This window comes from Pristiophorus japonicus, chromosome 3 (assembly GCF_044704955.1).
Source record: "Pristiophorus japonicus isolate sPriJap1 chromosome 3, sPriJap1.hap1, whole genome shotgun sequence".
Classification (NCBI taxonomy): domain Eukaryota; kingdom Metazoa; phylum Chordata; class Chondrichthyes; family Pristiophoridae; genus Pristiophorus; species Pristiophorus japonicus.
In genome coordinates this window covers 228,258,848-228,286,017 of record NC_091979.1, presented here as the reverse complement: position 1 = coordinate 228,286,017, position 27,170 = coordinate 228,258,848, and the positions used below count along the sequence as shown (strand labels likewise).

General features: G+C 49.1%; 1 protein-coding gene across 5 annotated transcripts in view; it reads left to right on the top strand.

Annotated features, from left to right (window-relative positions):
- The first annotated feature begins 1,694 nt into the window (after positions 1-1,694).
- cfap43 (cilia and flagella associated protein 43) overlaps positions 1,695-27,170 on the top strand; it is a 188,756-nt gene continuing 163,280 nt past the window's right edge. For 4 of the 5 annotated variants that reach the window (XM_070876376.1, XM_070876377.1, XM_070876375.1 and 1 more), the window contains exons 1-5: positions 1,695-1,824; positions 9,652-9,905; positions 10,498-10,594; positions 13,453-13,620; positions 20,792-20,942. In XM_070876376.1, the coding sequence (XP_070732477.1) occupies positions 1,796-1,824; positions 9,652-9,905; positions 10,498-10,594; positions 13,453-13,620; positions 20,792-20,942 (699 nt within the window). In that variant the 5' untranslated portion in view covers positions 1,695-1,795. Of the gene's footprint in view, positions 1,825-9,651; positions 9,906-10,497; positions 10,595-11,091; positions 11,160-13,452; positions 13,621-20,791; positions 20,943-27,170 lie in introns of those variants that run through there. The other variant, XM_070876380.1, reaches the window with a different exon arrangement.

The following is a 27,170-nucleotide window of genomic DNA, read 5'->3' as shown; positions in this document are numbered from 1 at the left end:
GCCAGCCTGGACAGGCCGGAATCACCTCAGGTGACAGAGACGCATGCCAAGGCTCAGCCACCAGAGCCACAACTGCAGCGCTCCACGAGAGAGCGTCGACCACCTGAAACCTTTGACACAAAAAGACGTAAGGGGGGAGGTGATGTCATGTATGTAACCATCATGCAACGGTAATCTTCATGTAACTGTAACCTTCATGCAACTCCTGTACACTGTACTTATACCCTAGAAATGCACACCCTGATCACAGCGGGTGAACTTGACTTGTGGGAGACACTCCTCACCTGGGTTTCCAGGTATAAAAGGGGAGGTCCCACCCAGGCTCAGCACTCCTTGGTCCTGGGAATAAAGGTTAAGGTCACAGAGTGACTGTGTCTGCAATACACACCTTGTGTGAATTTGTAGTAAGGTGCAGGAATACCACATTTTTGATAGAGTGGATACAGAGAGAATGTTTCCACTTGTGGGGAAGAGCTTAACTAGATGCTATCAATATAAGATAGTCATCAAGAAATCCAATAGGGAACTCAGAAGAAACCTCTTTACGCAGAGTGGTGAGCATCCACAGGGAGTGGTTGAAGCGAATAGTAAAGATGTATTCAAGGGGAGGCTCGAAAAGCATATGAGGGAGAAGGGAATAAAGGGTATGCTGTTAGATTTAGATGAGGAAAGGGGGAGGAGGCTCGAGTGGAGCATAAATAGGCATGGACTGGTTTGGCCCAATGGCCTGTTTCTGTGCCGTGTATCCTATGTAATCCTGTGAGTTGTTCTGCACTGATGGTAAGGTAAATGGCTAAACCCAATGTTGGAGATTGAGCATACAGTGAGTTACACACTCACTGATGTCATGATATCTGTCTTTAAATCCCCTGAAGGTAGTGTTTACCGACAGTTCCAACATGCCGCGTGCCGATGGATTGGCCACCAGCTGGCGGAGGAGCGCAGGCCGACGTTCCTTCGCGGCCGAGGTTGAAGCTTCCAATTTCTCCCCTTTGGACTCTGGAGAATCGAGCAATACGGTGCAATTGAGGTCGAAGATCAGTCATGATCTTATTTAATGGCAGTGCAGGCTCGACGGGCCGAATAGTCGACTCCTGCTAATTCTCTCTGTTCATTTCTCTCGCGCTATTTATTGCTCTCTCTTTCTCTGTTTATTCCTCTCTCTATTTTTCTCTCTCTCGCTCTGTTTATTTATCTCTTTTTATTTTTCTCTGTTTATTTCTCTCTTTATTTCTCTGTGTTTTGACCCCCCTTGCCGTTGCCATGGTGCTGTTTTCTTTCCAATGCGAAGCCGCAATAGGCCCGGGTGCTCTCTAAAACAGCCAATCGCTGGCAGCGTCACCGTCCCTCGGCAACGGCTTGTTTCCAGGCCCGGGAGAGAGAGAGAGAGAGAGACAGAAAAAAAGAGAAAAAGAGAGAGAGAGAGAGAGAGTGTGTGAGGGAGAGAGAGAGAGAGAGAGAGAGTGTGTGTGAGGGAGGGAGAGACAGAAAGAAAGAAAGAGAGAGAGAGAGAGAGAGTGTGTGTGTGAAGGAAGGAGGGAGGGAGCGAGCGTGTGAAGGAAGGAAGGAAGGAAGGAGGGAGAGAAAGCGAGCGAGCGTGGGAGGGAGGGAGAGAGAGAGAGAGAGCGTGTGAGGGAGAGAGAGTGGGTGAGGGAGGAGGGTGAGTGAGTGGGGAGGGAGAGTGTGAGGGAGAGTGAAGGCCCAGAGGGAGGGAGGCAGACAGTGCCAGTTCTGAGGACCCCTGTGCTATTACCCTGGGTGTGAGAGCAGCCTTGGCAGTGTGCGAGGGCTGGAGATGGAGAATGCGGACCATCTATCTCTCAGGTGAGCCTCTCAGGCCTCTTAGTTGCGGCTTGCACAGCGAAATGGATGTGGAATGGTATCGGCCAAACCCTGGGGAGACAGCACCGCGGTATAAGGGGAGTGAGCGTGACTTGGGGTTCTGTACTGCAGGGCTCTCACTGCCTGCAGAGCTGAATATAATGGGTGCAGATTGCCCTCGGGTACCTCAGTTTGTCGTTGCCACAAGGCAAATCCCATGAATTTCTACACATCCCTCGCCCTTGATTTCAAATCTCTCCAGCCTTTACACCCCTCCCTATCTCTGTAACCTCCTCCAGTCTCTACACCCCTCCCTATCACTGTAACCTCCTCCAGCCCCTACACCCCTCCCTATCTCTAACCTCCTCCAGCCCTACACCCCTCCCTATCTCTAACCTCCTCCAGCACTACACCCCTCCCTATCTCTGTAACCCCCTCCAGCCCCTACACCCCTCCCTATCTCTGTAACCTCCTCCAGCCCCTACACCCGTCCCTATCTCTAACCTCCTCCAGCCCTACACCCCTCCCTATCTCTGTAACCCCCTCCAGCCCTACACCCCTCCCTATCTCTGTAACCTCCCCCGAGATCTCTGCGCTCCTCCAATTCTGGCCTCTTGCGCATCCCCGATTTCCATTGCTCCACCATTGGTGGCCATGCCTTCTGCTGCCTGGACCCCAACCTCTGGAATTCCCTCCCTAAACCCTCTCAGGCTCTCTTTTCCCCCTTTAAGACGCTTCTTAAAACTTGCCTGAGAAGGTGGTGGTGGGCCTTCTTGAACCACTGCTGTATCCTTTGCAACAACTGAGTGTCTCGCTGGGCCATTGCAGAGGGCAGTAAGAGTCAACCATGTTGGTGTGGGTCTGGAGTCACATATAGGCCCAGACCGGGTAAGGACAGCAGGTTTCTTTCCCTAAAGAGCATCAGTGAACCAGTTGGGGTGTTACAACAATCTGACAGCTTCATGGTCACTTTTACTGAGACCAGCTTTTTAATAAGATCAACATAAGAACATAAGAATTAGGAACAGGAGTAGGCCATCTAGCCCCTCGAGCCTGCTCCGCCATTCAACAAGATCATGGCTGATCTGGCTGTGGACTCGGCTCCACTTACCCGCCCGCTCCCCATAACCCTTAATTCCTTTATTGGTTAAAAATCTATCTATCTGTGACTTGAATACATTCAATGAGCTAGCCTCAACTGCTTCCTTGGGCAGAGAATTCCACAGATTCACAACCCTCTGGGAGAAGAAATTCCTTCTCAACTCGGTTTTAAATTGGCTCCCCCGTATCTTGAGGCTGTGCCCCCTAGTTCTAGTCTTCCCGACCAGTGGAAACAACCTCTCCGCCTCTATCTTGTCTATTCCTTTCATTATTTTAAATGTTTCTATAAGATCACCCCTCATCCTTCTGAACTCCAACGAGTAAAGACCCAGTCTACTCAATCTATCATCATAAGGTCACCCCCTCATCTCTGGAATCAGCCTCGTGAATTGTCTCTGTACCCCCTCCAAAGCTAGTATATCCTTCCTTAAGTAAGGTGACCAAAACTGCACGCAGTACTCCAGGTGTGGCCTCACCAATACCCTGTACAGTTGCAGCACGACCTCCCTGCTTTTGTACTCCATCCCTCTCGCAATGAAGGCCAACATTCCATTCGCCTTCCTGATTACCTGCTGCACCAGCAAACTAACTTTTTGAGATTCATGCACAAGGACCCCCAGGTTCCTCTGCACCACAGCATGTTGTAATTTCTCCCCATTCAAATAATATTCCCTTTTACTGTTTTTTTTCCCCCAAGGTGGATGACCTCACATTTTCTGACATTGTATTCCATCTGCCAAACCTTAGCCCATTCGCTTAACCTATCTAAATCTCTTTGCAGCCTCTCTGTGTCCTCTACACAACCCGCTTTCCCACTAATCTTTGTGTCATCTGCAAATTTTGTTACACGACACTCTATCCCCTCTTCCAGGTCATCTATGTATATTGTAAACAGTTGTGGTCCCAGCACCGATCCCTGTGGCACACCACTAACCACTGATTTCCAACCCGAAAAGGACCCATTTATCCCGACTCTCTGCTTTCTGTTAGCCAATTCTCTATCCATGCTAATACATTTCCTCTGACTCCGCGTACCTTTATATTCTGCAGTAACCTTTTGTGTGGCACCTTATCGAATGCCTTTTGGAAATCTAAATACACCACATCCATCGGTGCACCTCTATCCACCATGCTCGTTATATCCTCAAAGAATTCTAGTAAATTAGTTAAACATGATTTCCCCTTCATGAACCCATGTTGCGTCTGCTTGATTGCACTATTCCTATCTAGATGTCCCGCTATTTCTTCCTTAATGATAGCTTCAAGCATTTTCCCCACTACAGATGTTAAACTAACCGGCCTATAGTTACCTGCCTTTTGTCTGCCCCCTTTTTTAAACAGAGGCGTTACAATAGCTGCTTTCCAATCCGCTGGTACCTCCCCAGAGTCCAGAGAATTTTGGTAGATTCCAGACTTGAATTCAAATTGTCAAACTGCCATGGTGAGACGTGATGTCACATTCTCCAGTTAGTAGTCTCGGCCTCACGATTGCAAGACCAGTAACATAAACACTATGCTACGGTACCCCTCGTGGGATCTCTCACTCGTTCCACACCGCACTGCCTTTCATAGGCGCCTATTCCATTGAAGCAACACGGCGTAAGCTGTAGTGATGTGGTGCCTGCCCTACAACTCTTTCGGTTGGACAAAATTGAACAATTAAATCAAGTGCCCCCTGATCTGGGGGACACTCCAAACATTTTTCAAGTGCCCCTTTTTTGTTTTTTTTGTGTTTTTTTTGTTTTTTGTGGTTTTTGGGGGGGGTTTTGGACACTAAAACATACATTATACAAGTGCCCTCTATAAAAGGGGAGGGGTGCCTGCTCTACAACTCTTTTAGCGGAAACAAAATTAAACATTAAATCAAGTGCCCCCCGATCTGGGGGACACTCCAGACACTTTTAACTGCCCTCTTTTTTTTTGTGATTTTTTTTTTTGGGCATTAAAATCATATAATTTACAAATGCCCCCTATAAAAGGGGAGGGGTGCTTGCTCTACAACTCCACAATGGTCCCAGCAGCTGCTGTCAGTGTGACGGTGCTTGGTATTGGTTAACCCCCAGCATTGTACAGATCCCTCTCAGTGCTGCTGTGCTCTGCTCTTCGTGGCAGTGCTGAATAGATACTTTGTTGCGTAGCTGGCAATGTCATTTTTGCTCTTATTCTCTGCAACCGGTGCCCACCCCCTCTGGTCACTGCACTGCCCATCTCTCTGAGCTGGTGCCCACCTCCTCTGGTCATCCTGCTGCCTGTCTCCCTGAGAGCTAGTGCCCACCTCCTCTGGTCACTGCACTGCCTGTCTCCAAGCTGGTGCCCACCCCTTCTGGTCACCCAGCTGCCAGTCTGCACAGCTAGTAATGTTGTATAACAAAGTAACTGTGGCTGAGAGTGAAGGTATTAGACTCACAGCTCTGTGTACTGACCGACTGCAGTAACAGTTTTCCAATACAGAATCTATTTTGCCCCAGGACTAGGCCTCCCAGTTCTGTCCGTGTCCTGTGAAAGTCGAGCTTCTCGCTGCTGCATGCTGTCCTTGATTGACCCAGCGGGATGGATGGGCTGAGTCCCTCCCTATAGCACCAGTGAGCTCCGCGGAGTCTGTGAGAGCAGCTGATGCGAAGGACAGTTGTGCCACTGGGTGGTGGAACACTGGTACTGTAGTGAGTGTAACATGTCCTGGCCAATATTATATCCCTCAAATCAACATCACGAATACAGGCTGGGCTGGAAGTTCCCCTCCGCCCTGTTTGGGGCAGATACTTGGAATTAAATGATGAATTATCGCCGGGACAGATAAGGCGGTGATTGGAGGAAGCTTCGGCCCATCTGTGTACAAAAACCAACGGGGCGGTAGTGGAGGGAGCAGGAGGCGGGCGCTGTCATTTAGCACCGCGCTGAGCACGTCAGCGCAACTTAAAGGGGAGGGACGCTGTGAGGCCTCCGTGGCACTCACTAGGCCAGGCCAGTGACCCACCACCCAACGGGGGGGTACACAGCTGCCTGTTGGCGGCCCGGACGAACCTGTGGCCACCATTGTCAGCCGACAATTAAAAGAAAATGGTGGCCGCGGCGATGCGCCCTCCTCTTTAAGGGTGGCCACACTGCCCAGCCGCTGCAGCTTCCCGCGGGCAGCGACCGGTGGCACTGGCACACCGCAGGGAAATTTCCCCCGCCGGATGGTAAGGGGTCGGAGCGCCAAGTGGGGTAAAAAGTCGGGGCGCGGTGGGAACCCAATTCCGCACTCCCAGCCCAGGGGCAATTGCAGATCTGTCTCCTCCTCCGCCTGCCCCTGGGCGGATAGGCCTTACTGCCCCTGGGCGGATAGGCCTTACCGCCCCGCTCCCACCCTTGGGAATAGGGGCAATTTGGGCCCCGTTAGCTGGGCATTATCACATTGCTGTTTGTGGGAGCTTGCTGTGTGTGGATTGGCTGTTCCGTTTCTACATTACAACAGTGATTACATTTCAAAAAGTACATCAATGGCTGTAAAGCTCTTTGGGACGTTATGAAAGATGCTATATAAATGCAAGTCTTCTTGGGGATTGGTTGGTGCAGTCGGAGAGACACTGCCCTTCCACCTCTTGGGCCTGGCTTCAAACCCATCTGAGACCAGGATGGATGTCGGGCATGAGATGAATGTGGACCCTGGACCTTGTTGCTGGTGGTAGTGAAGCACAGCACAGACTGTTTCCTCCACAATCAGGCCTGATTTACTGGCTCACTCGGATGGCTGGTGTGTGTGGTCAGATGTTCGCAGGTGTAGGCCAGTGCTGAATCATAGAATAGAATCATAGACTGGTTACAGAAGGAGTCCATTTGGCCCGTCGAGCCCGTGCCGGCTCTCTGCAAGATCACTTCAGCCAGTCCCACTCCCCTGCCCTTTCCCTGTACCCCTGCAATTATTTTCCTTCAGATAATTATCCAATTCCCTTTTGGAAGCCACGATTGAATCTGCCTCCACCACCCTCTCAAGCAGCACATTCCAGATCCTAACCACTCGCTGCGTAAAAAAGTTTTCCCTCATGTCACCTTTGGTTCTTTTGCCAATCACCTTAAATCTGTGTCCTCTGGTTCTCGACCCTTCTGCCAATGGGAACAGTTTCTCTCTATCTACTCTGTCCAGACCCCTCATAATTTTGAACACCTGTATTAAATCTCCTCTCACTCTTCTCTGCTCTAAGGAGAACCCCAGCTTCTCCAGTCTATCCACGTAACTGAAGTCCCTCATCCCTGGACCATTCTAGTAAATCTTTTCTGCACCCTCTCTAAGGTCTTGACATCCTTCCTAAAGTGTGGTGCCCAGAATTGGACACAATACTCCAGTTAAGGCCGAACCAATGTTTTGTACAGGTTCCTTGCTTTTGTACTCTATACCTCTATTTATGAAGCCCAGGATCCCATATCTTTTTTTTACCTTCTTTCTCAACCTGCCCTGCCACCTTCAATAATTTGTGCACATATACTCCCAGGTCTCTCTGTTCTCTGCCTCTCTGTGAAGGAGTTGCTATGTAGCTAATGCTGCGAAACCTGATATACTTACTGGGAGCCTGGTGCAGAAAGTTTTTAATTCCCCAGCTCCTCTACACCAGTTCACCAAAGCTCACTAAACGAAAGCTTTCATTTCCCCTTGCACTGAGTTCCTGATGGCCGCTGGACAGCCGTTATCCTGGGCGACCAGCTGCTAAGGAAAGTAGCCAGTCGAGGATGGGCATGACAGCTATGCTGCAGTTTCCCTTGGAAACCCTTGGTTAAATTAGTTTGTTGTATGTGTTCTGTACAATGGTGTACCGTAAACACTGAACATCCCAATAAATAGTAAACAATCGAGACACCGAGCGAGCGCTGGTGGGAAAGGGGCAGAGGCACTGGCTGAAAGTGGGATCAGAGAGAGAGAGAGAGAGAGAGAGAGAGCGAGAGAGAGAGAGAGAGAGAGAGAGAGAGAGAGAGGTTTCACAGAGGCTCCTGAAGAAAGGGAGAGCGTGGTGGTGAGGTGGAAGGGCTTGATTTAGAAGAGCGCCCCAGAGTGTAGCACTGAAATAACAGGAGGTCCTGTAGCGCATTGGGGAGAGGGAGGCTGAAAAGGAATTCTCTGGGCACCAACAGATACACGAGGCTGACTGAAAATGGAGTGTTGGGGAGGAGCGGTGACATGGGCTGAGGGGAATTTGGAGATGAGGAAAATACTTCAGTTATGTGGAGAGACTGGAGAAGCTGGGGTTGCTCTCCTTAGAGCAGAGAAGGTTAAGGGAAGATTTAAGAGGTGTTCAAAGTCATGAAGGGTTCTGATCGAGTAAATAAGGAGAAACTGTTTCCAGCGGCAGGAGGGTTGGTAACCAGAGGTCACAGGTTTAAGGTGATTGACAAAAGAACCAGAGGGGGAGATAAGGAAAATCACTTTTACGCAGTGAGTTGTTGTGATCTGGAATGCGCTGCCTGAAAGGGCGGTGGGAGCAAATTAAATAGTAACTTTCAAAAAGGATTTGGATAAATACTTGAAGGAAACATTTTCAAGGCTGTGGGGAAAGGGCCAGCATGGGCAAAATGGGCCGAATGGCCATCTTCTGTGCTGTATCATTCTATGAAAAGCAACTAGGGATCCAAGGGTATCTATAGAGTACAGGGGTAATAGTGTAGGATGTGGTGCAGGATCGGATGATGACAAGCTCACAGCACCGGGGAAAGTGTGGGAGCAGTCCCACTGGACTCCTCACGGCTGTGCAGCAGGACCGAGCAAGAGATGTGCACAGAATATGTTCGGATTTCAGACAATAACAGATATCTGTTCAAATCCAGCTCCTTTAGCTATAACTCTAGGATGGACAACACTTCATTTTTGATACAGTTCACTTCTATTTTTATTCTGAACCTTTTTGAGGCAAGCTCTTGTAGTTATGGGTAGGCAGGTTTAACCTTTGCATTACCCGCCCTTCTATATTCTCCTTCAGGCCCAGGAGCTCGAGGTGCTGTGTGTGCCTACAGTGCTGACTGGGAATCCCAGGGAGGGACACCCCATCTGGCTTTCTGCTTCCCCCTCGACTTCCAGCGAAACCTGACCTTCATCCAGTGTCTCCCGACATAGCACTGTGTGTTTCCAGCTTGTTCTGTTTTGTGCAAACCTGTGTCTCTCCATCAAGCTGCAGGTTGACACAGCTGTTCACAGTGCCAGCACCGATAGGCGCAATCTTCTTCTGGTATTGATCACCTTGTGCCCACCTCAGGCTCACTCCATGTACCGTAAACACATTGATCAGTCAGCTTCCATTTAAAGATCCTCATCCTGGTTTTCAAATCCTTCCATGGCCTTGACCCTCCCTATCTCTGTAATCTCCTCCAGCCCCACAACCCACCGAGATCTCTGCACACCTCCAATTCTGCCCTCCTGAGCATCCCTGATTATAATCGCTCAACCATCGGTGGCCATGTCTTCAGCTGCCTGGGCCCCAAGCTCTGGAACTCCCTCCCTAAAGCTCTCTGCCTCTCTCTCCTCCTTCAAGACGCTCCTTAAACTTACCTCTTTGAATCACCTGTTCTAATATACGTTTATGTGGCTCGGTTATCAAGTTTTGTTTGATAATGCTCCTGCGAAGTGCCTTGGGATGCTTTACCACGTGAAAGGCACTGTATAAATGCAAGTTGCTGTTGGTTAGGGTAGAGGGGCGGGTTAAGGACCACGGAATATGTAACTGGACTGGGCAGCGGGTCTGATCACTTGCTGTTCACCTCCTTCAGCTGGGTGAAAGGTTACACGACGCAGAATGTGCTCTTTGTCAACAACAACACCATCTGCTACCCGTGTGGGAACTACCTGATCTTCATGGACATAGACACACGCAAGGAGACTGTGCTACAGTGCGAGAGGGGCAGTATCGGGGCCTTCACAACCAACAACGCCAGAGAAATCGTGGCTTTTGCAGAGCAGCGGTTAAAGCCATTGATCTACCTGTACACCTTCCCCGAGCTGAGCAAGACTGCTGTCCTCATGGGTACGTACTTCACTGTTGATAGACACAGCTTCCAGCGAACAGCGAGAACCATTGCTTATCATTACACATGTATGGTGATACCAAGCGAGTTCACCGGAGAATTCAAAACATGTTTCACTTCTCCAACTCGGGAGCATTCTCACGTCTCATCAAATTCTTAGCTCTCTCTCTCCAGTACCCACTCTACTATATCTGTTATTTGTCAATATGGTACTGTTATATTTCACCATTACCCCATTCTCCATTCATGTCCCTTTATCAATAACTGTCAAAGTCTATATATACTCTGTATCTAACCCCGTGCTGTACCTGCCCTGGATGTGTGTGATGGGACAGTGTAGAGGGAGCTTTACTCTGTATCTAACCCATGCTGTACCTGTCCTGGGAGTGTTTGATGGGACACTGTAGAGGGAGCTTTACTCTGTATCTACCCCGTGCTGTACCTGCCCTGGGAATGTTTGTTTCTGCAGTTGCATTCAAAATTGTTACATTCCTCCTCGCTAACATTTTTCAACCTGATGAACAGAAATGTCACAAAATGGAAGCAAAAACAAGAGGATTTTCCTATATCACTTGTTTCTCTGTTTTCCAGACGGGGCAGAGTTGGAGTATACACTGCTGGAGTTCAGCTACTCGGGATACTACTTTGCCAGCTTCTCCTCCATCCCGGAATTCAGTCTGACCATCTGGTAACCTTCCTTTTACGGATACTGAATTTTACTCACTTGGTGTGAGAATGTGGAACTCGCTACCACAGGGAGTGGTTGAGCCAAATAGCACAGATCCATTTAGGGGGAGGCTAGATAACCACACGAGGGAAAAAGGAATAGAAAGATATGCTGATAGGGGTGGGAAGAGACTGGTGTGGAGCATAAATGCCAGTTTGGGCCTGTCGATGCTGTACTTTATATGTAATCACACTCAGGAGCTGACATGGTTAATGTTGCATTTTTGTAGAAGGAGGATCTTTGGCGTTGCCTCACAACCCAGGTTTCTGCAGTGTGTGTTGCACATGTTTCATCTCTGGGATCTGGTTTGCCTCCAGGAAACACGAGCTGGATGAAACTCTCCCCTGTCTGAAGGGTGTAAGGCACTGAAACAAAAATGGATAATCGTAGTAACAACATCGTTAAATAAATCTCACTTGTATTTGGCACAAAGATAGCAAGCCATGCAGTGGAAATGTCACACTGGTACTGGTTGACAGTGAGGAAGAAAGCTGTGGACTGCAGAAGATATCAATGGGCTGATCAGGTAGGCAGAACAGTGGCAAATGGAATTCAATCCGGAGAAGTGTGAGGTAATGCATTTGGGGAGCCTAACAAGGCAAGGGAATACACATTAAATGTTAGGACACAGAAGTGTAGAGGAACAAAGGGACCTTGGAGTGCATGTTCACAGATCCCTGAAGGTAGCAGGCCAGGCCAGGTAGATAAGGTGGTGAAGAAGGCATATGGAATACTTACCGTTATTAGTCGAGGCATTGAATACAAGAGCAGGGAGATTATGTTTCATCTGTATAAAACATTAGTTAGAACACAGCTGGAGTACTGCGTGCAATTCTGGTCACCACATTACAGGAAAGATGTGATTGCATTAGAGAAGGTACAGAGGCAATTTACGAGAATGTTGCCAGGACTGGAGAATTTTAGCTATGAGGAAAGATTGGAGATGCTGTGGTTGTTTTCTTTGGAACAGATGAGGCTGAGGCGAAACTTGATTGAGGTGTATAAAATTGAAGGACCTAGATAGAGTGGATAGGACAGACCTATTTCCCTTAGTAAAGAGATCAATAACCAGGGAGCATAGATTTAAAGTAATTGGTAGAAGGTTTAGAGAGGAGTTCAGGAGAACTTTTTTCACCCAGAAGGTGATGGGGTCTGGAACTCACTGCCTGAAAGGGTGGTAGGGGCAGAAACCCTCACCATAGTTTAAAAAGTACCTGGATAGGCACTTGAAGTTCCGTAACCTACGAAGGTTATGGAATAAAAGCTGGTCAGTGGGATTAGGCTGGATAGCTCTTTTTTGGCCGGAAAGGACACGATGGGCCGAACGGCCTCCTTCTTTGCTGTAAATTTCTACGATTCTATGGTACAGTTAGGTTAAAGGAAGTCACTAGGGAAGAGTGGAGCTAGCTTTATTCTGTATCTAACCCGTGCTGTACTTGCCCTGGGAGTGTTTGATGGGACAGTGTAGAGGGAGCTTTATTCTGTATCTAACCCGTGCTGTACTTGCCCTGGGAGTGTTTGATGGGACAGTGTAGAGGAAGCTTTACTTGTGAACACAAATCTCCCTTCAATGCCTGTTGGGCAAGTGCTGTGCATTCTAAATGTTGGAGCATTTTACCTTCTTTAATAAATCTGTGAGATTAAAAAATGAACAGAGTCTTCGATAAAAATGAATAGAAAACCCTGTTGAATGATTTCACATTTCATTTATAATATTCTGTACCAACCTTTGTATGCGTTTGGAATAATTCTTAGGCCTTGGCAGCTCAATTTTGTTTTTCTTATTTGTTCCTTTTTTTTATGATATCCCGTTCCACGTGGAATTTTGTGGCCTAGGACATGGCAGGGCCCCACGGCCTGTGCTGCACTGCATCTCGACGCTGGGCACTACCCGAGGGCAGACCAACCGCAGCGGCTAGTCAAGCTTGCTGTGATTTATTTATCCTTGCCCGGTACAGCGGCCAGGAGCAGCACTGTATTGACTTGTGCTCAATAGAGGGACATGGGTGTCCTTGTACACGAATCAGTGACAGTTAACATTCAGATAGAGCAAGCAATTAGGAAACATAATGGTATGTTGGCCTTTATTACAAGAGGATTTGGTATAAGAATAAAAACATCTTACTGCAATTATACAGGCCCTGGTGAGACTGCACCAGGAGTATTGTGTACAGTTTTGGTCTCCTTACCTAAGGAAGGATATACTTGCCATAGTGCAATGAAGGTTCACCAGACTGGTTCCTGGGATGGGAGGATTGTCCTATGAGGAGAGATTGAATAGACTAGGCCTATATACTCTAAAGTTTAGAAGAATAAGAGGTGGTCTCATTGAACATACAACATTCTTATATGGCTTGACAGGGTAGGTGCAGGGAGGATGTTTCCCCCTGGCTGGGGAGTCTAGAACCAGGGGTCACAGTCTCAGAATAAGGGGTTGGCTATTTAGGACTGAGATGAGGAGAAACTTCTTCATTCAGAGGGTGGTGAATCTTTGGAATTCTGTACCCCAGAGGGTTGGGGAGGCTTAGTCTTTGAGTATATTCAGTAGATTTTTGGTTATTAAAGGAATCAAGAGATTGGGCAGGAAAGTGGAGTTGAGGTAGAAGATCAGCCATGATTTCATTGAATAGCAGAGCAGGCTCTAGGGGCCGACTAGCCGACTCCAGCTCCTAATTCTTATGTTCTTATGAAGTTCCTATCTGTGAATACCTGACACCTTCGATATTTTGGCCCTACAGATCTTGCTCTCTGAAAGAATGGTAAAGTTATTGCTGGCTGAGTCTGTTAAATCTGTTTTTATTATCCTTAACTGTCTCCAGGAACTGGAAAACCAGCGTCCGTCTCTGCAGTGAGTCTGTTATGGGCATGCAGGCCAATGTCCTGAGCTTCAACCCCATGAACCAGCTCCAGCTATGTCTGGCCAGCCAGGATTGCCTGTTCATATGGAATATTGAACGCAGCGATGACTTTCACATTTTAAAGCGTGTGTAAGTGGCATAGATAAAGAGGGGTAACCCAGTTAATGGTTTGTCACAGGCACATTTTTCCATGGGTATCTGGGCATCTACACAGTCCTGTTTCAATTAGAAATAGGGCAGAACACACAGAAAGAAAGACTTGCATTTCTATAGCACCTTTCACGAACTCAGGATGTCCCAAAGTGCTTTACAGCCAAAGAAGTACTTATGAAGTGTAGTCACGGTTGTAATGTAGGAAATGTGACTACATTGTAACCCCATTGAAATTTTGAACACCTCTATTAAATGTCTTCATAAGCTTCTCTGCTCTAAGGGAAACAACCCCAGCTTCTCCAGTCTCTCCACATAACTGAAGTCCCCATTCCTGGTACCATTCTAGTAAATCTCTTCTGCACCTTCTCTGAGGCCTTGACGTTCTTCCTAAAGTGCAGTGCTCAGAATTGAACAAAACTGCAGCTGAGGCCTAGCCAGTGCTTTATAAAGGACTAGCTTAACTTCCTGCTTGTGTACTCTGTACCTCTATTAATAAAGCCAAGGATCCCATCTGCTTTTTTAACAGCCTTCTTAACTTGTCCTGCCACCTTCAACAATTTGTGCACGCACACCTCCAGGTCTCTCTGTTCATGCACGCTATTTAAACTTGCACCCATTAGTTTATATTGCCTCTCCTCATTCTTCCTATCCAAATGTATCACTTCACACTTCTCTGCATTAAATTACATCTTCCTTTTGTGTCTGCCCATTTCACCAGTTTGTCTGTGTCCCCCTGAAGTCTGTTACTACCCCCCTCACTATTGATCACATTTCCGAGTTTTGTGTCATCTGCAAACTTTGAAATTATACTCAAGCCCAGGTCATTAATATATTTCACAAAGAGCAGATCAGTAAAATGTGATGCTAAATGGATTCATAAAACAATACCCAGTGAAATAAGTAAGAGAAGCAAATGCTACAAAGCTCGCAGGGAGAAAGATGAGGTGGGGGAATACTGGGTAGCAGACAGGAACCTCTAAAATCTGTAACCAGGAGGTCAGGGGGCAAAAAAGGAAGTAGAAATGAGCTTGGCTGCAGAAACTAAGCCACAGTACCAAAACATTCCTGTGTATTATAACAGGAAGAGAGTGATCAGGGGAGAACTGAAATCGCCCAAGTACAAACGAGATTCTAGGTGAGGTTGAACTAAAAGTAGTTAATGTGCTAAATGATTATTTGCTGCAAGCATCTTCTAGAAAAGGCACTCTTAGCATATCAGCCATCAATGGAGGTTCTACAATGGAACTTAGTGATTGATATCTCTGGCGTGAGCCTCCTGGATTGACTGCCAGAGCTCCCTCGGGTGGGCTCTGTACATCCGAGGGTGCTACACGAGCTGGGGATACAATGCCAACAGTCATCAGAGGGGTCCAGTGAACGCAGGGGAAGGTTCCATTGGGTTGGAAATGAGCCAACGTGACATCCACTTTGAAGAAGGGTGAAAGCCTCAGCCCCAGATTACTGCAGGCCCACTGGGCCTCCAGCATGCTGCTAATTTGAACTAAAAACTGTAAATGCTGGCAATGCACAGCAGGTCTGTCAGCAGCTATGAAAGGAAAAGATGCGCCATGAGGTTTTGAGCGTGCCTCCTTCATCAGACGTGTTTAGAAGGAGGGAAGACTGAGGGGGGGGATGAGGAGTTACTTAGAATAGGAGCCATTGTGGTGAATCATGACGTTGAACAGGAGGAGGAGGAGTGTGTAGGAGGATGATTGGCAGATCAGAGGAGGGCATTCCAAGCGGCATTGACCATAGTAATACTGATAAAATAGTGAAGCTTGTGAGGGAGAGGAAATGGCAGCTACAGAGGAGCTCTTCATCGTTGACAAGCTTGCTGGGGATATAGAAGCGATGAGAGCGGGGTAGACTCTAAAGAGGTGTGGAACAATCGAGTCGGCAGCTTGCTTAACATCTCCATATTTAAATTTCCACTGAAGTCAACGGAAATAAAAATGGGTAGCAGACTCGCCATCACCCGTTTTACACTATCTGAGTCCAGATGTACCAGAGAGAGATTAAACCAGCGACAATGGGGATGCAGAATGGTGATCTAAAGCACTGGAGCCCTGACTTGCTGCACTTTGAGGGGAGGGTGCAACTATCATCCTACAGTGAGGGGAGGGTGCAACTATCATCCTACAGTGAGGGGAGAGTGCAACTATCATCCTACAGTGAGGGGAGGGTGCAACTATCATCCTACAGTGAGGGGAGGGTGCAACTATCATCCTACAGTGAGGGGAGAGTGCAACTATCATCCTACAGTGAGGGGAGGGTGCAACTATCATCCTACAGTGAGGGGAGGGTGTAACTATCATCCTACAGTGAGGGGAGGGTGTAACTATCCTACAGTGAGGGGAGGGTGCAACTATCATCCTACAGTGAGGGGAGGGTGTAACTATCATCCTACAGTGAGGGGAGGGTGTAACTATCCTACAGTGAGGGGAGGGTGCAACTATCATCCTACAGTGAGGGGAGGGTGTAACTATCATCCTACAGTGAAGGGAGGGTGCAACTATCATCCTACAGTGAAGGGAGGGTGTAACTATCATTCTACAGTGAGGGGAGGGTGTAACTATCATTCTACAGTGAGGGGAGGGTGCAACTATCATCCTACAGTGAGGGGCGGGTGTAACTATCATCCTACAGTGAGGGGCGGGTGTAACTATCATCCTACAGTGAGGGGCGGGTGTAACTATCATCCTACAGTGAGGGGCGGGTGTAACTATCATCCTACAGTGAGGGGAGGGTGTAACTATCATCCTACAGTGAGGGGAGGGTGTGACTATCATCCTACAGTGAGGGGAGGGTGTGACTATCATCCTACAGTGAGGGGAGGGTGTAACTATCATCCTACAGTGAGGGGCGGGTGTAACTATCATCCTACAGTGAGGGGCGGGTGTAACTATCATCCTACAGTGAGGGGCGGGTGTAACTATCATCCTACAGTGAGGGGAGGGTTTAACTATCATCCTACAGTGAGGGGAGGGTGCAACTATCATCCTACAGTGAGAGCAGGGTGCATCTATCTGCCTGTAATGAGGGGAGGGTGAAACTGTCGGCCCATTACTCTCTGCAGAGGTTCCTATCATGTTTGTAACCTTCACATAACTGTAACCTTTATGTAACAACACTACACTGTATACACCCGAGTAATGCACACCTTGACCACAGGGGGTGAACTTGTGGGAGACTTGTTCATCCAGGTATATAAAGGGAGGTCCCACGCAGGGTCAGCACTTCTTGGTCCTGGGAATAAAGGTTCAGGTCACGTAGTGACCTTGTCTGCAGTACATGCCTCGTGTGATTCTATAAGATGTAAGGACACTACATTTGGCGACAAGAAACGGGAATCAACGTCCCACGAGGATGGCCGTCGGTGGCACAGAGGAACGGTACTGTGTTGGTGAGGACTGGAACGATTTCGTTGAGGCTCTAGCAGATCTTTGTCAGAAGGACTGGCTGGGAGAGGAAGCGGCTAGCAAACAGAGGGCGCATCTACTGACCAACTGTTAATCCAAGACGTATGCGCTGATGAAAGACCTGCTCGCACCCGAGCAGCCGGCGGACAAATTCTTTGAAGAGCTCAGCACTCTGATTGGTGAGCACCTCAAACCGGCGAGCAGTATACATATGGCCCGGCACCGGTTCTATACACATCGGCATCGGGAGGGACAAAGCATATCTGACTTAATTGCGGACCTTCGGCGTTTGGCCAGCCTCTATAAGTTCACAGATGCCTGCAGAGGGGAGCTGTTAAGGGATTTCTTCATTGAGGGCATTGGTCATGCCGGGATTTTCAGGAAGCTTATTGAGACCAAGGACTTAACTTTGGAAAGGACAACGCTGTTAGCTCAGACTTTCATGGCAGGGGAAGAGGAGACCAAGATAATTTACGCGCGCAGCCCTGGTTCCAACGTGGCGATGGACCAGGGAGTTAACATTGTAAACAAGACACAGAACCCCACAGGCAGGCAAGGGCAATTCGACACCGCCCAGGCAGCAACAGGCTCCAGGGTGGGCCGGCAATAGAGACAATGGCAGGGGGATCGGCAATTCACGCCATCACAAGGGACAATGCGTCCCGGGATGGGACCATTGACACTCAGCAACAGAGTGCTCAGGAGTAATCAAAGAGACAATCAGAGAGGAATGCCTGTTAACAGTTCCTTTGTTCACAACAATCTCAGCTCATGCTGGAGGTGCGGTGGCAGACATGCTGCGAAAACCTGTAGGTTTCAACAATTTATCTGTAGAAACTGCAACTTCAGTGGACATCTGGCCAGAATGTGCAGAAAGCCCGTAGTGAGGCTAATCTATGAGGCAGGGGAACCAGACGAGGGGTCTGCAAGGCAGGGTGATGCTTGGGGCAAAGCTATGGACGCTGAAGTCCAGCGGGTTCATGTGGCAGTCGTCCCCAGCTCATACACCAAAACGTCACCTATGATGATGAAAGTTCTATTAAATGGCATCCCGGTACGCATGGAGCTAGACACAGGAGCCAGCCAGTCACTTATGAGTGTCCAACAATTTGAAAAACTATGGCCACTCAAAGCTAACGGGCCCAAACTGGAACGCATTGACATGCAGCTACGGACATACACCCAGTACTAGGCAGTGCAAACTTGGTGGTCACATACAATGGATCGGAGAACCGGCTGCCACTCTGGATTGTCCCGGAGAATGGTTCGGCGCTCTTGTGGAGGAGCTAGCTAGCCGAGATGAACTGGAAATGGGGGGATGTGCACACCATTTCATCTGTGGAGCGAAGTTCATGCTCACAGGTCCTACAGAAATTCGAGCCACTTTTTCAACCAGGTGTCGGGACCTTTAAGGGCACCAAAGTAGTGATTATACATCACCCCGGATGCCAGACCAGTGCACCACAAAGCCAGATCCATGCCGTATGTGATGCATGAGAGAATTGAGAGTGAGTTGGACAGGATGCTAAGAGAGGGCATAATTTCGCTTGTTGAATTCAGTGACTGGGCAAGCCCCATCGTTCCTGTCCTTAAAGCAGATGGCTCGGTCAGAATTTGTGGTGACTACAAGGCCACCATCAACCGAGTGTCACTACAGGACCAATACCTGCTTCCGAGAGCGGAGGATCTTTTTACCACGCTGGCAGGTGGCAAGCTGTTCACCAAGTTGGACCTCACTTCAGCCTACATGACTCAGGAACTGGCTGAAGAATCCAAGCTTCTGACCACCATCACTACACACAAGGGGCTATTCGTTTACAACAGGTGTCCGTTTGGCATTCGTTCAGCGGCCGCTATCTTCCAGAGGAACATGGATAGCTTGCTTAAATCCATCCCTGGAACAATCGTATTCCAAGATGACATCCTTATCACGGGCCGAGACACCGAGGAACACTTCCACAACCTGGAGGAGGTGCTACGCCGACTGGACTGGGTAGGCTTGTGACTAAAGAAGTCCAAGTGTGTGTTTTTGGCCCCAGAGGTTGAGTTTTTGGGCAGGAGGGTTGCCGCAGACGGGATCCGGCCTACCGAATCCAAAACGGAGGCAATCTGTCATGCGCCCAGGCCCGGCAACACATCGGAGTTGCGGTCATTTCTGGGACTATTGAACTACTTCGGGAACTTCCTGCCGAACTTAAGCACATTGTTGGAGCCGCTGCACGTGCTCCTGTGTAAGGATTGTGAATGGTTTTGGGGGGACTGTCAAGAACGGGCTTTCAATCGGGCGCGGAATCTGCTTTGTTCTGACAAGCTGTTGACCTTGTGCAACTGCTGTAAGAAACTGGTTTTAACGTGTGATGCATCATCCTATGGGGTTGGGTGCATGTTGCAGCAGAGTAATGATGAGGGCCAACTCCAACCTGTGACTTATGCTTCCAGGTCACTCTCCCAGGCAGAATGGGGATATGGGATGGTTGAAAGGGAAGCACTCGCATGTGTCTATGGGGTGAAAAAGATGCACCAGTACCTTTTTCGGCAGAAGGTTTGAATTAGAAACGGACCACAAACCGTTAGCATTCCTGTTGTCCGACAGCAAGGCTGTCAATGCCAATGCGTCAGCTTGCATACAGCGATGGGCCATCACGCTGGCTGCATATGACTACACCATACGGCACTGGCCAGGCACCGAAAATTGCGTTGACACGCTCAGCGCGCTGACACACTCAGCAGGCTCCCACTGGCGACCACCGAGGGGGCGTCGGAACAAAGCGCGGAGATGGTCATGGCCGTTGAGGCTTTTGACATCGCAGGCTCCCCCAATCACAGCCCGCCAGATCAAAATCTGGACCAACAGAGATCCCCTCCTATCCCTGATGAAGAAATGTGTCCTGACTGGGGATTGGGCGCCCGCACACGGAGCGTGTCCCAAGGAGGTCAGTCCGTTTCACAGACGGATGGACGAGCACTCCATCCAAGCTGACTGCGTGCTATGGGGCAGCCGGGTAGTCATGCCCCAGAAACGAAGGGAAGCATTCATCAGGGAACTCCACAGCGAGCACCCAGACATCGTGCTAATGAAGTCCATTGCCCGGTCACATGTATGGTGGCCGGGAATTGACTCAGACCTGGAACACTGGATTCGCAGGTGCACGACGTGTTCGCAGCTGGGAAATGCCCCCAAGGAGGCCCCACTCAGCCTATAGCCCTGGCCCACCAGGCCATGGTCACGTATTCACGTAGACTACGCGGGCCCGTTCATGGGAAAAATGTTCCTGATTGTTGTCGATGCATACTCAAAATGGATCGTGTGCATCATGTTGAATTCGTGCACGACATCCACCACCGTGGAAAGTCTGCGTACGGTCTTTGCGACCCACGGCTTGCAATGGTCAGTGCAAGAGTTCCTGTGTCCCACCTGGCAGCTTATTTGAGACAGGCCTCGATGGAGGTCACGGACTTTGTACCTGGGGGTCTCAGTGTAACGAATGAAGCAAACTCTAGTTATGAGATGGAGCTGATAGTGATGAATACAACTAAATCTTAATACATTCAAATAAAAATAGGCATTTGAAGAGGAGTGAGGGTGAATTTAACATTTCATTGGGTGCATTAATACAATTATCAGTAAGTGAAGGGTCCGCACCTTTTTATCTGCAGTGCTGAGTAAATCACAATGTTTCTACCTCAGAGATATTAATGAATCCCTTTCTGGGTTTTTTTGCCTGAAGAAATGTCAAGCTCCCTGCGGAAGATGGATCTGTGGCAGTTCCAGAGGATGTTTGGGTGGGTTCTGACTGCAATTCGTTAACCTACTACGGCCCAAGGATGTTGCTATCGGCCCAGGCAGGTCTCGTGGGAAAGATGGCTGATACATTTGTGGTAAGTTGCTGCAGGTGTTTGTTCAACCAAGAGTGCCTCAGAGTTCAGCCTGATCCTCACCTCATCTGGTGTCAATGCATCTTACATTACATGGCGCAGAGGGAGACCATTCGGCCCATCGTGCCTGTGCCAGTTCTTTGAAAGAGCTCTCCAATTAGTCCCACTCCCCTCACTCTTTCTCCATAACCTTGTAAATCTTTCCACATACACGTTTTCCAGCATGGGTCACTGCCCGGCAATTTGGAGCAGGAACCCCGGCTGCTGTTTTTCTCCCCAGCCAACGAATGCTGGGGCCAAATGTTGCAGCCGGTGCTCAGCCTCCCCTCAGCTTGGCAAAGATGTGAGATGTAGCAGTGCCTCCTTCCGGGCGCTCCCAGGATAACATTCCTGAGCTACGGAGACCAGGAAGATCCCAGGTTTGCCACCTGGTGTGTGTTGAATAACGGCGTTGAATAATGCTCATCGCCGAGAGCATGCAGAAATCAAGCGCAGGCAGCGGAAGGAGCGTGCGGCAAACCAGTCCCACCCTCCCTTTCCCTCAACGACTGTCTGTCCCACCTGTGACTTGGACTGTTCAGCCACCTAAGGACTCATTTTAAGAGTGGAAGCAAGTCTTCTTTGATTCTGATGATTGCCTATGATGTTGAATAACATTTTGTGATCCAGTGTCTGAGTAATTGGAGTCATGCCATGTGGGTAGTGTAGTGAGCTCGGGAGGAGCAGGTGACTTTGAACCTCTGGTTCCCAAAGCTCTCCCCCACTGGGGGTTTCCTCGCCTCCTGTCTGGGTGAGTTGTAGAGTTAGCCACTTTCAACTAGGCTAACCATCGGGGCATCGCAGTTGGTCTCCGCGCCCTGGGTTTTAAAACAAGACTTGGATTTATATCGCACCTTTCACAATCACCGGATGTCTCAAAGCGTTTTACAGCCATTGAAGTACTTTTGGAGTGTAGTCACTGTTGTAATGTTGGGAACATCAGCCAGAGCTGGTGCTGCTGATTGCTATTGTGCTGTAAAGTGCCGTGCGTGGTTGCTGGACGGGGGCAGCCTGAGCTCAGGCCGAAGTTCTCGGTCAGAGACTCTGCAAGCACTCTGTGCCGAGGCTCCACGAGGATTAAGAACCACGATTCAAGCGATGGTTGTCCAATCGCAGTTCATTCAGCCTACCGTGAAAAATAGGCTTTGCGAGTCCGACCACGGCCCCAGTGTGCATCCTGGGTGCAGTGCCTGTGATGCAGTTGGGTGGATGGGATATTCCCCCGGTGGTGCACACTTCCGATCGGGTGAGATACCTCACGATGGCTGAGGAATCCAAACAGCTCGCCTGCAGAGTAAGCCAATCTTCACACTTTCAGTGCAGCAGTAGCGAGGGCTCATTATTTGCTGTACACATTCAAACAGAACAGCAGAGAGAAGTACAGAAATGGGAATCATTGATTGGCCGCATTTTGTTTTATCATTTAAGAAAATAAATTCTGGAATTAATTGAAATGATGTAATATCGTTCCCTATTCTGGTAGATATTTCCCTAATTTGTTCGAGTTATTTCTCAGTTCAGTCTCTGTGTGGTTATGACTGCACATCATGGTGCCAGTGCCGCTTTGAAATTAATGTTGGTCCACTTTTGGGAAAGCACACGAGTCAATGACCAACACAATTATCCTGCACTGCAGTGGAGTTACTGTACGGAAGGGGCTGGGGAACTTGTCGCCTTGCACAGGGACACGAGGCACTCGTACCTGGGAGTCCCTGGCCAAAGACCGCCCTAAGTGGAGGAAGAGCATCAGGGAGGGCGTTGAGCGGTCTGCTACCATGTATGGAAGGTGAGTATCCGTGAACCATTCAGACAGCACTGGTTGTGGCACTGGTAATACAGTCTGATCTTCTCCCTGCCTCCCCTTTGACCTGTAACTTGGTGCTTTGTCGGGTTTGGGGACTCTGTACACAGAGCGCCCATCGGTGGGATGTCCAATCCAGCTGCGATTCCATATTGCTCCTCCTTTGCTCGCTCTGCAGCTGAAGAATGTCCGAGGCTGTTAGTTGGGGGCTGGGCTTTCCCAGCTTCTATAGAATGACTGAAGCGGCCCCATTAAAATGCAGCAAATTAATGCACCTGTTGGACCGACATTGATTTCTTTACATTCCCTGTGAGTAATACAGCCTCACACGTCAAACATCCAAAGTGTCATCACTGAAATCAGGAGCTCACTGTGCAGGAAATCCCAGTGCATTGTCGTGTGCTGTAGTATTCCTGAGAGTAGTCCCAGCCCCAACTCCAACCCTAACCCCAACTCCAACCCTAACTGTCATGCATCTTACATGGTCACTGTTGGTACCATATCAAGGTGTGCCACCAGAGGGCACAGCAGTGGGAGACTTGTAGGTTACCTGTACAGGTGTGCCTGGCCTAGTATTATAGGCAGGCCACCAGGTGTGATCCTCACTCTGGAGTTAACTAAGAAAGGACTACGGTCATTACAGTTCAAGTACAACACACTGCCTCGTGGAGTCGTTGTTAGAGCATCTAAGGACACAATAACTGACGACGAAAATATGAATTTTCACGCGGAAATGGCTACCCTTGATACATTGCAGAAGTTCGCCGATGGTGATGATTGGGATGCCTTTGTGGAGAGGCTAGAACACTCTTTCACAGCAAATGACCTGGCAGGAGATGATCCGGCCACACTGGCTGATAAGCGCCGTGCTATCCTGCTAACCAGTTGTGGGCCCACCGTCTATGGCCTCAACAGGGACTTGCTGGCACCAGCGAAGACAACAACCAAGTCATACAAGGAGCTCATAACCCTGATCCAGGAGCAACTCAAGTCCAAGGATTGCATCCTCGCAGCCAGACACCGGTTCTATACCCACCAACGCCCCAAAGGCCAGGAAGTTGCAAAGTATGCCGCAGACCTCAGGAGGCTGGCGGCACCATGCGAGTTTGGCACCCACCTCAACGAAGTGTTGCGGGACATTTTTGTTATTGGAATTGGCCATGAGGGCCCTCTTCACAAGCTACTGTCGGCGGATAACACAGTCACCCTGCATAAGGCCATCTCTGTGAGCCAGTCTTTCATGACCTCTACCTGTGGCTTTAGGCAGATGTCTCGCCCTCAGGACTCAAACCCGGCACAGAGTGATGCCATTTAGGGGATAGACTGTAGAGCGCGAATCCTCTCCGGGAAGAGAGAACAGGCCCCCAAGTCCCTTAACTCCGAGTCCGTCGAGGGGGCCTAATTGAGTAGCACCATGCTGGCATTGCGAGGGAATCACAGGGCTCACCAGTGCCGTTTTAAAGATTATGCTTGCAAAGGCTGCGACACAAAGGGCCACCTCCAGCGAATGTGTAAGAGAAATAGGACTCACTGTGTCGATGAGTGCAGATGGCCATGAGTCCAGCGTGGATTATGAATTGTTAGACAGAGGCAGCCCAGTCCCACGGGGAGGGACATAGCATGTTTACTTGCACCAACGAGTGCTCCCCGCTGAAGATGGAAGTCGAGATAGAGGGAAGTCCAGTCTTCATGGAAGTGGACACTGGGGCAAGCCAGTCAGTGATGAATCAAGAAACCTTTGAGAGGCTATGGGACAATCTGGCTGAACGACCCGAGTTGGCCCCGGTTCAGGCAAAGCTGCGCACCTACACCAATGAAATCATCCCAGTCGTTAGTAGTGTGAATGTAAAGGTACTCCATTATGGCGCGGTGCACAAGTTACCTCTGTGGATTGTTGCAAGTGATGGACCAACGCTGCTCAGCAGAAGGTGGATGGAGAAGATCCAGTGGAAGTGGGAAGATTTCACCCCTCCAGCTATCGAAGCCCTCTATGCTCGGAGGCAAAGCAAGCCCTCACCTGAGGGTGGACCCAGCTCCGATGAGCTGACCAGCACGGCACCCGAGACACAGACCGCTCAGCCCGACTGCATGGAGATGATCCAGCTGAGACAACCCGAACGCACCTTCCAGGTTCCAGTGCCAGGACTCAGGAGGGAGAAAATCGGATCCAGCAGCAACTTCCCAACTGCGGAGGCAGAACCTGGGGAGAAGAGGATTGCCGCAGTCGACATCGTGGATGAAGAAAAGATGGCACCCGCACCATGAGGCGATGCGCTGAAGACAAAGATGGCCACAGCCAGACCACGAGGTGCAGCACTGATGGAACAACACATGGCACCAAACGGAGAAGCGGATTGGGGTAAAGTTAGCAAGGCTCTCAAAGGAGGCCAGCAACCCACTACAATTAAAGGGATAGTTCCACACAATTAAGCAATGTAACAAGAATTGTAAGTTAGTGACTAAAGGTGTAACGGATTATGTAAAGTGTGTAACTAACCATGTAAAATGTGTAACTGATAATCGGAATTGTAAACATGCAACCAGTGGGGAAAAGTCGCGCAATTATGTACAATGTGTAATTGATGATTTGAACTGTGCATATGCAACCAGTGAGCAAAAGTCGTGCGATCGCGATCGGGATCGGACCCCTAGAGTGTCCATCATAAGCTAGAAAAAGCTGTGCGATGCAGGATTCCCACCGCACGCAGCCAATGCAGTGGGCAGACACCCATCTGGTGCACACAGGTCCAGCAAGCTACCCAGTGCAGTAACCTGCATCCCGGGGACCAGAGTCATGCACCACCGAAGTGTGGCCACGAGCTGCTAAGCAAGCGACCTCAGCAGGGCAAAGGCACCGGTGGTGATACCATGCCCGAGGTCGGCTCCACCTCTCAGGCAATCGATGGCACTAACTGCCACGAGTCTGAAGGAGCAGACTGCATTAAGGCAATACCCCTAGATGTAGGGTCAGCCGCCACTGTTTCCCCAGAGGAAACAAGCACCAGTCAGGATCTCAAACCAAGCGACACTCAGGCCTAGCGAGTCAGCAGTTACCTGTGTACTGCTAGACGACAGCTCCTCGGGGAGCAGCTGGGACCTAGGGTGTAAAGAAAGGACGGGGGAGGGGTCACAGACATCTGTGAACCTGCCTGATGGTAGGAATCATGGCAACAGCCCCGAGAGCAGGCTAAGTGAGCCAACCGCACCAGGCACTGAACCGCCACAGGACTGCAGGGACACCACCCAGCAGCTCCGGAACTGCTTGTCCTTACGCACCAGTCACCGCATCAACAAGGCACCTAACGCTCTTGTCGTACCATGGAAACACAAAACAAAAACCCATGCAAAACCCACTTACCTGAACTTGTGTGTACATGAGTGCCAGGAGCCCCCACCACATCACACCCCACACACACACACACACACACACACACACACACACACACACACACACACACACACTCTCTACAGGTGTGCCTGGCCTATAAAGGGCAGGCCATCAGGTGTGATCCTCACTCTGGAGTTAACTAATAAAGGAATAAGGTCACTACAGTTCAAGTACAACACACTGCTTCATGGAGTCCTTGTTAGAGTATCTAAGGACACAACATGAAACCCAACTTCAACCCTAACCCCAGACCAAACCCTCATCCCTGCCCCAACCCTATCCCTATCGCCAGCCTAACCCCAGCTGTAACTTTTATATATATCCCATCATTCATGGTGAAGCTTGCTGTTCCTGAGTGTCACTGGAACAAACCATGTGGATTAATTAAGGAAACTAGCATGGATTTGTTAAAAGAAAATCGTGTTTAACTGACTTGATTGAGTTTTTTAATGAGGTAAAAGAGAGGGTTGATGAAGGCAATGTGCTTGACGTGGTGTACATGGATTTCCAAAAGGCTTTTGATAAAGTGCCACATAATAGGCTTTCCAGTAAGGTTGAAGCCTATGAAATAAAAGGGACAGTGGCAGCATGGATATAAAATTGGCTAAGTGATAGGAAACAGAGAGTAATGGTGAATGGTTGTTTTCAGACTGGAGGAAGGTATACAGTGGGGTTCCCTGGAGTTGGTACTAGGACCACTGCTTTTGCTATATATTAATGACTTGGACGTGGGTGTACAGGGCACAATTTCAAAATTTGCAGATGATACAAAACTTGGCGATATAGTGAACAGTGGGGAGGAGAGTGATAGACTTCAGGAAGACATAGACAGGCTGGTGGAATGGGCGGACACGTGGCAGATGAAATTTAACGCAGAAAAGTGCGAAGTGATATATTTTGGTAGGAAGAACGAGGAGAGACAATATAAACTATAGGGTAAAATCTTAAAAGGGGTGCATGAACAAAGAGACCTGGGGGTATATGTGCACAAAACGTTGAAGGT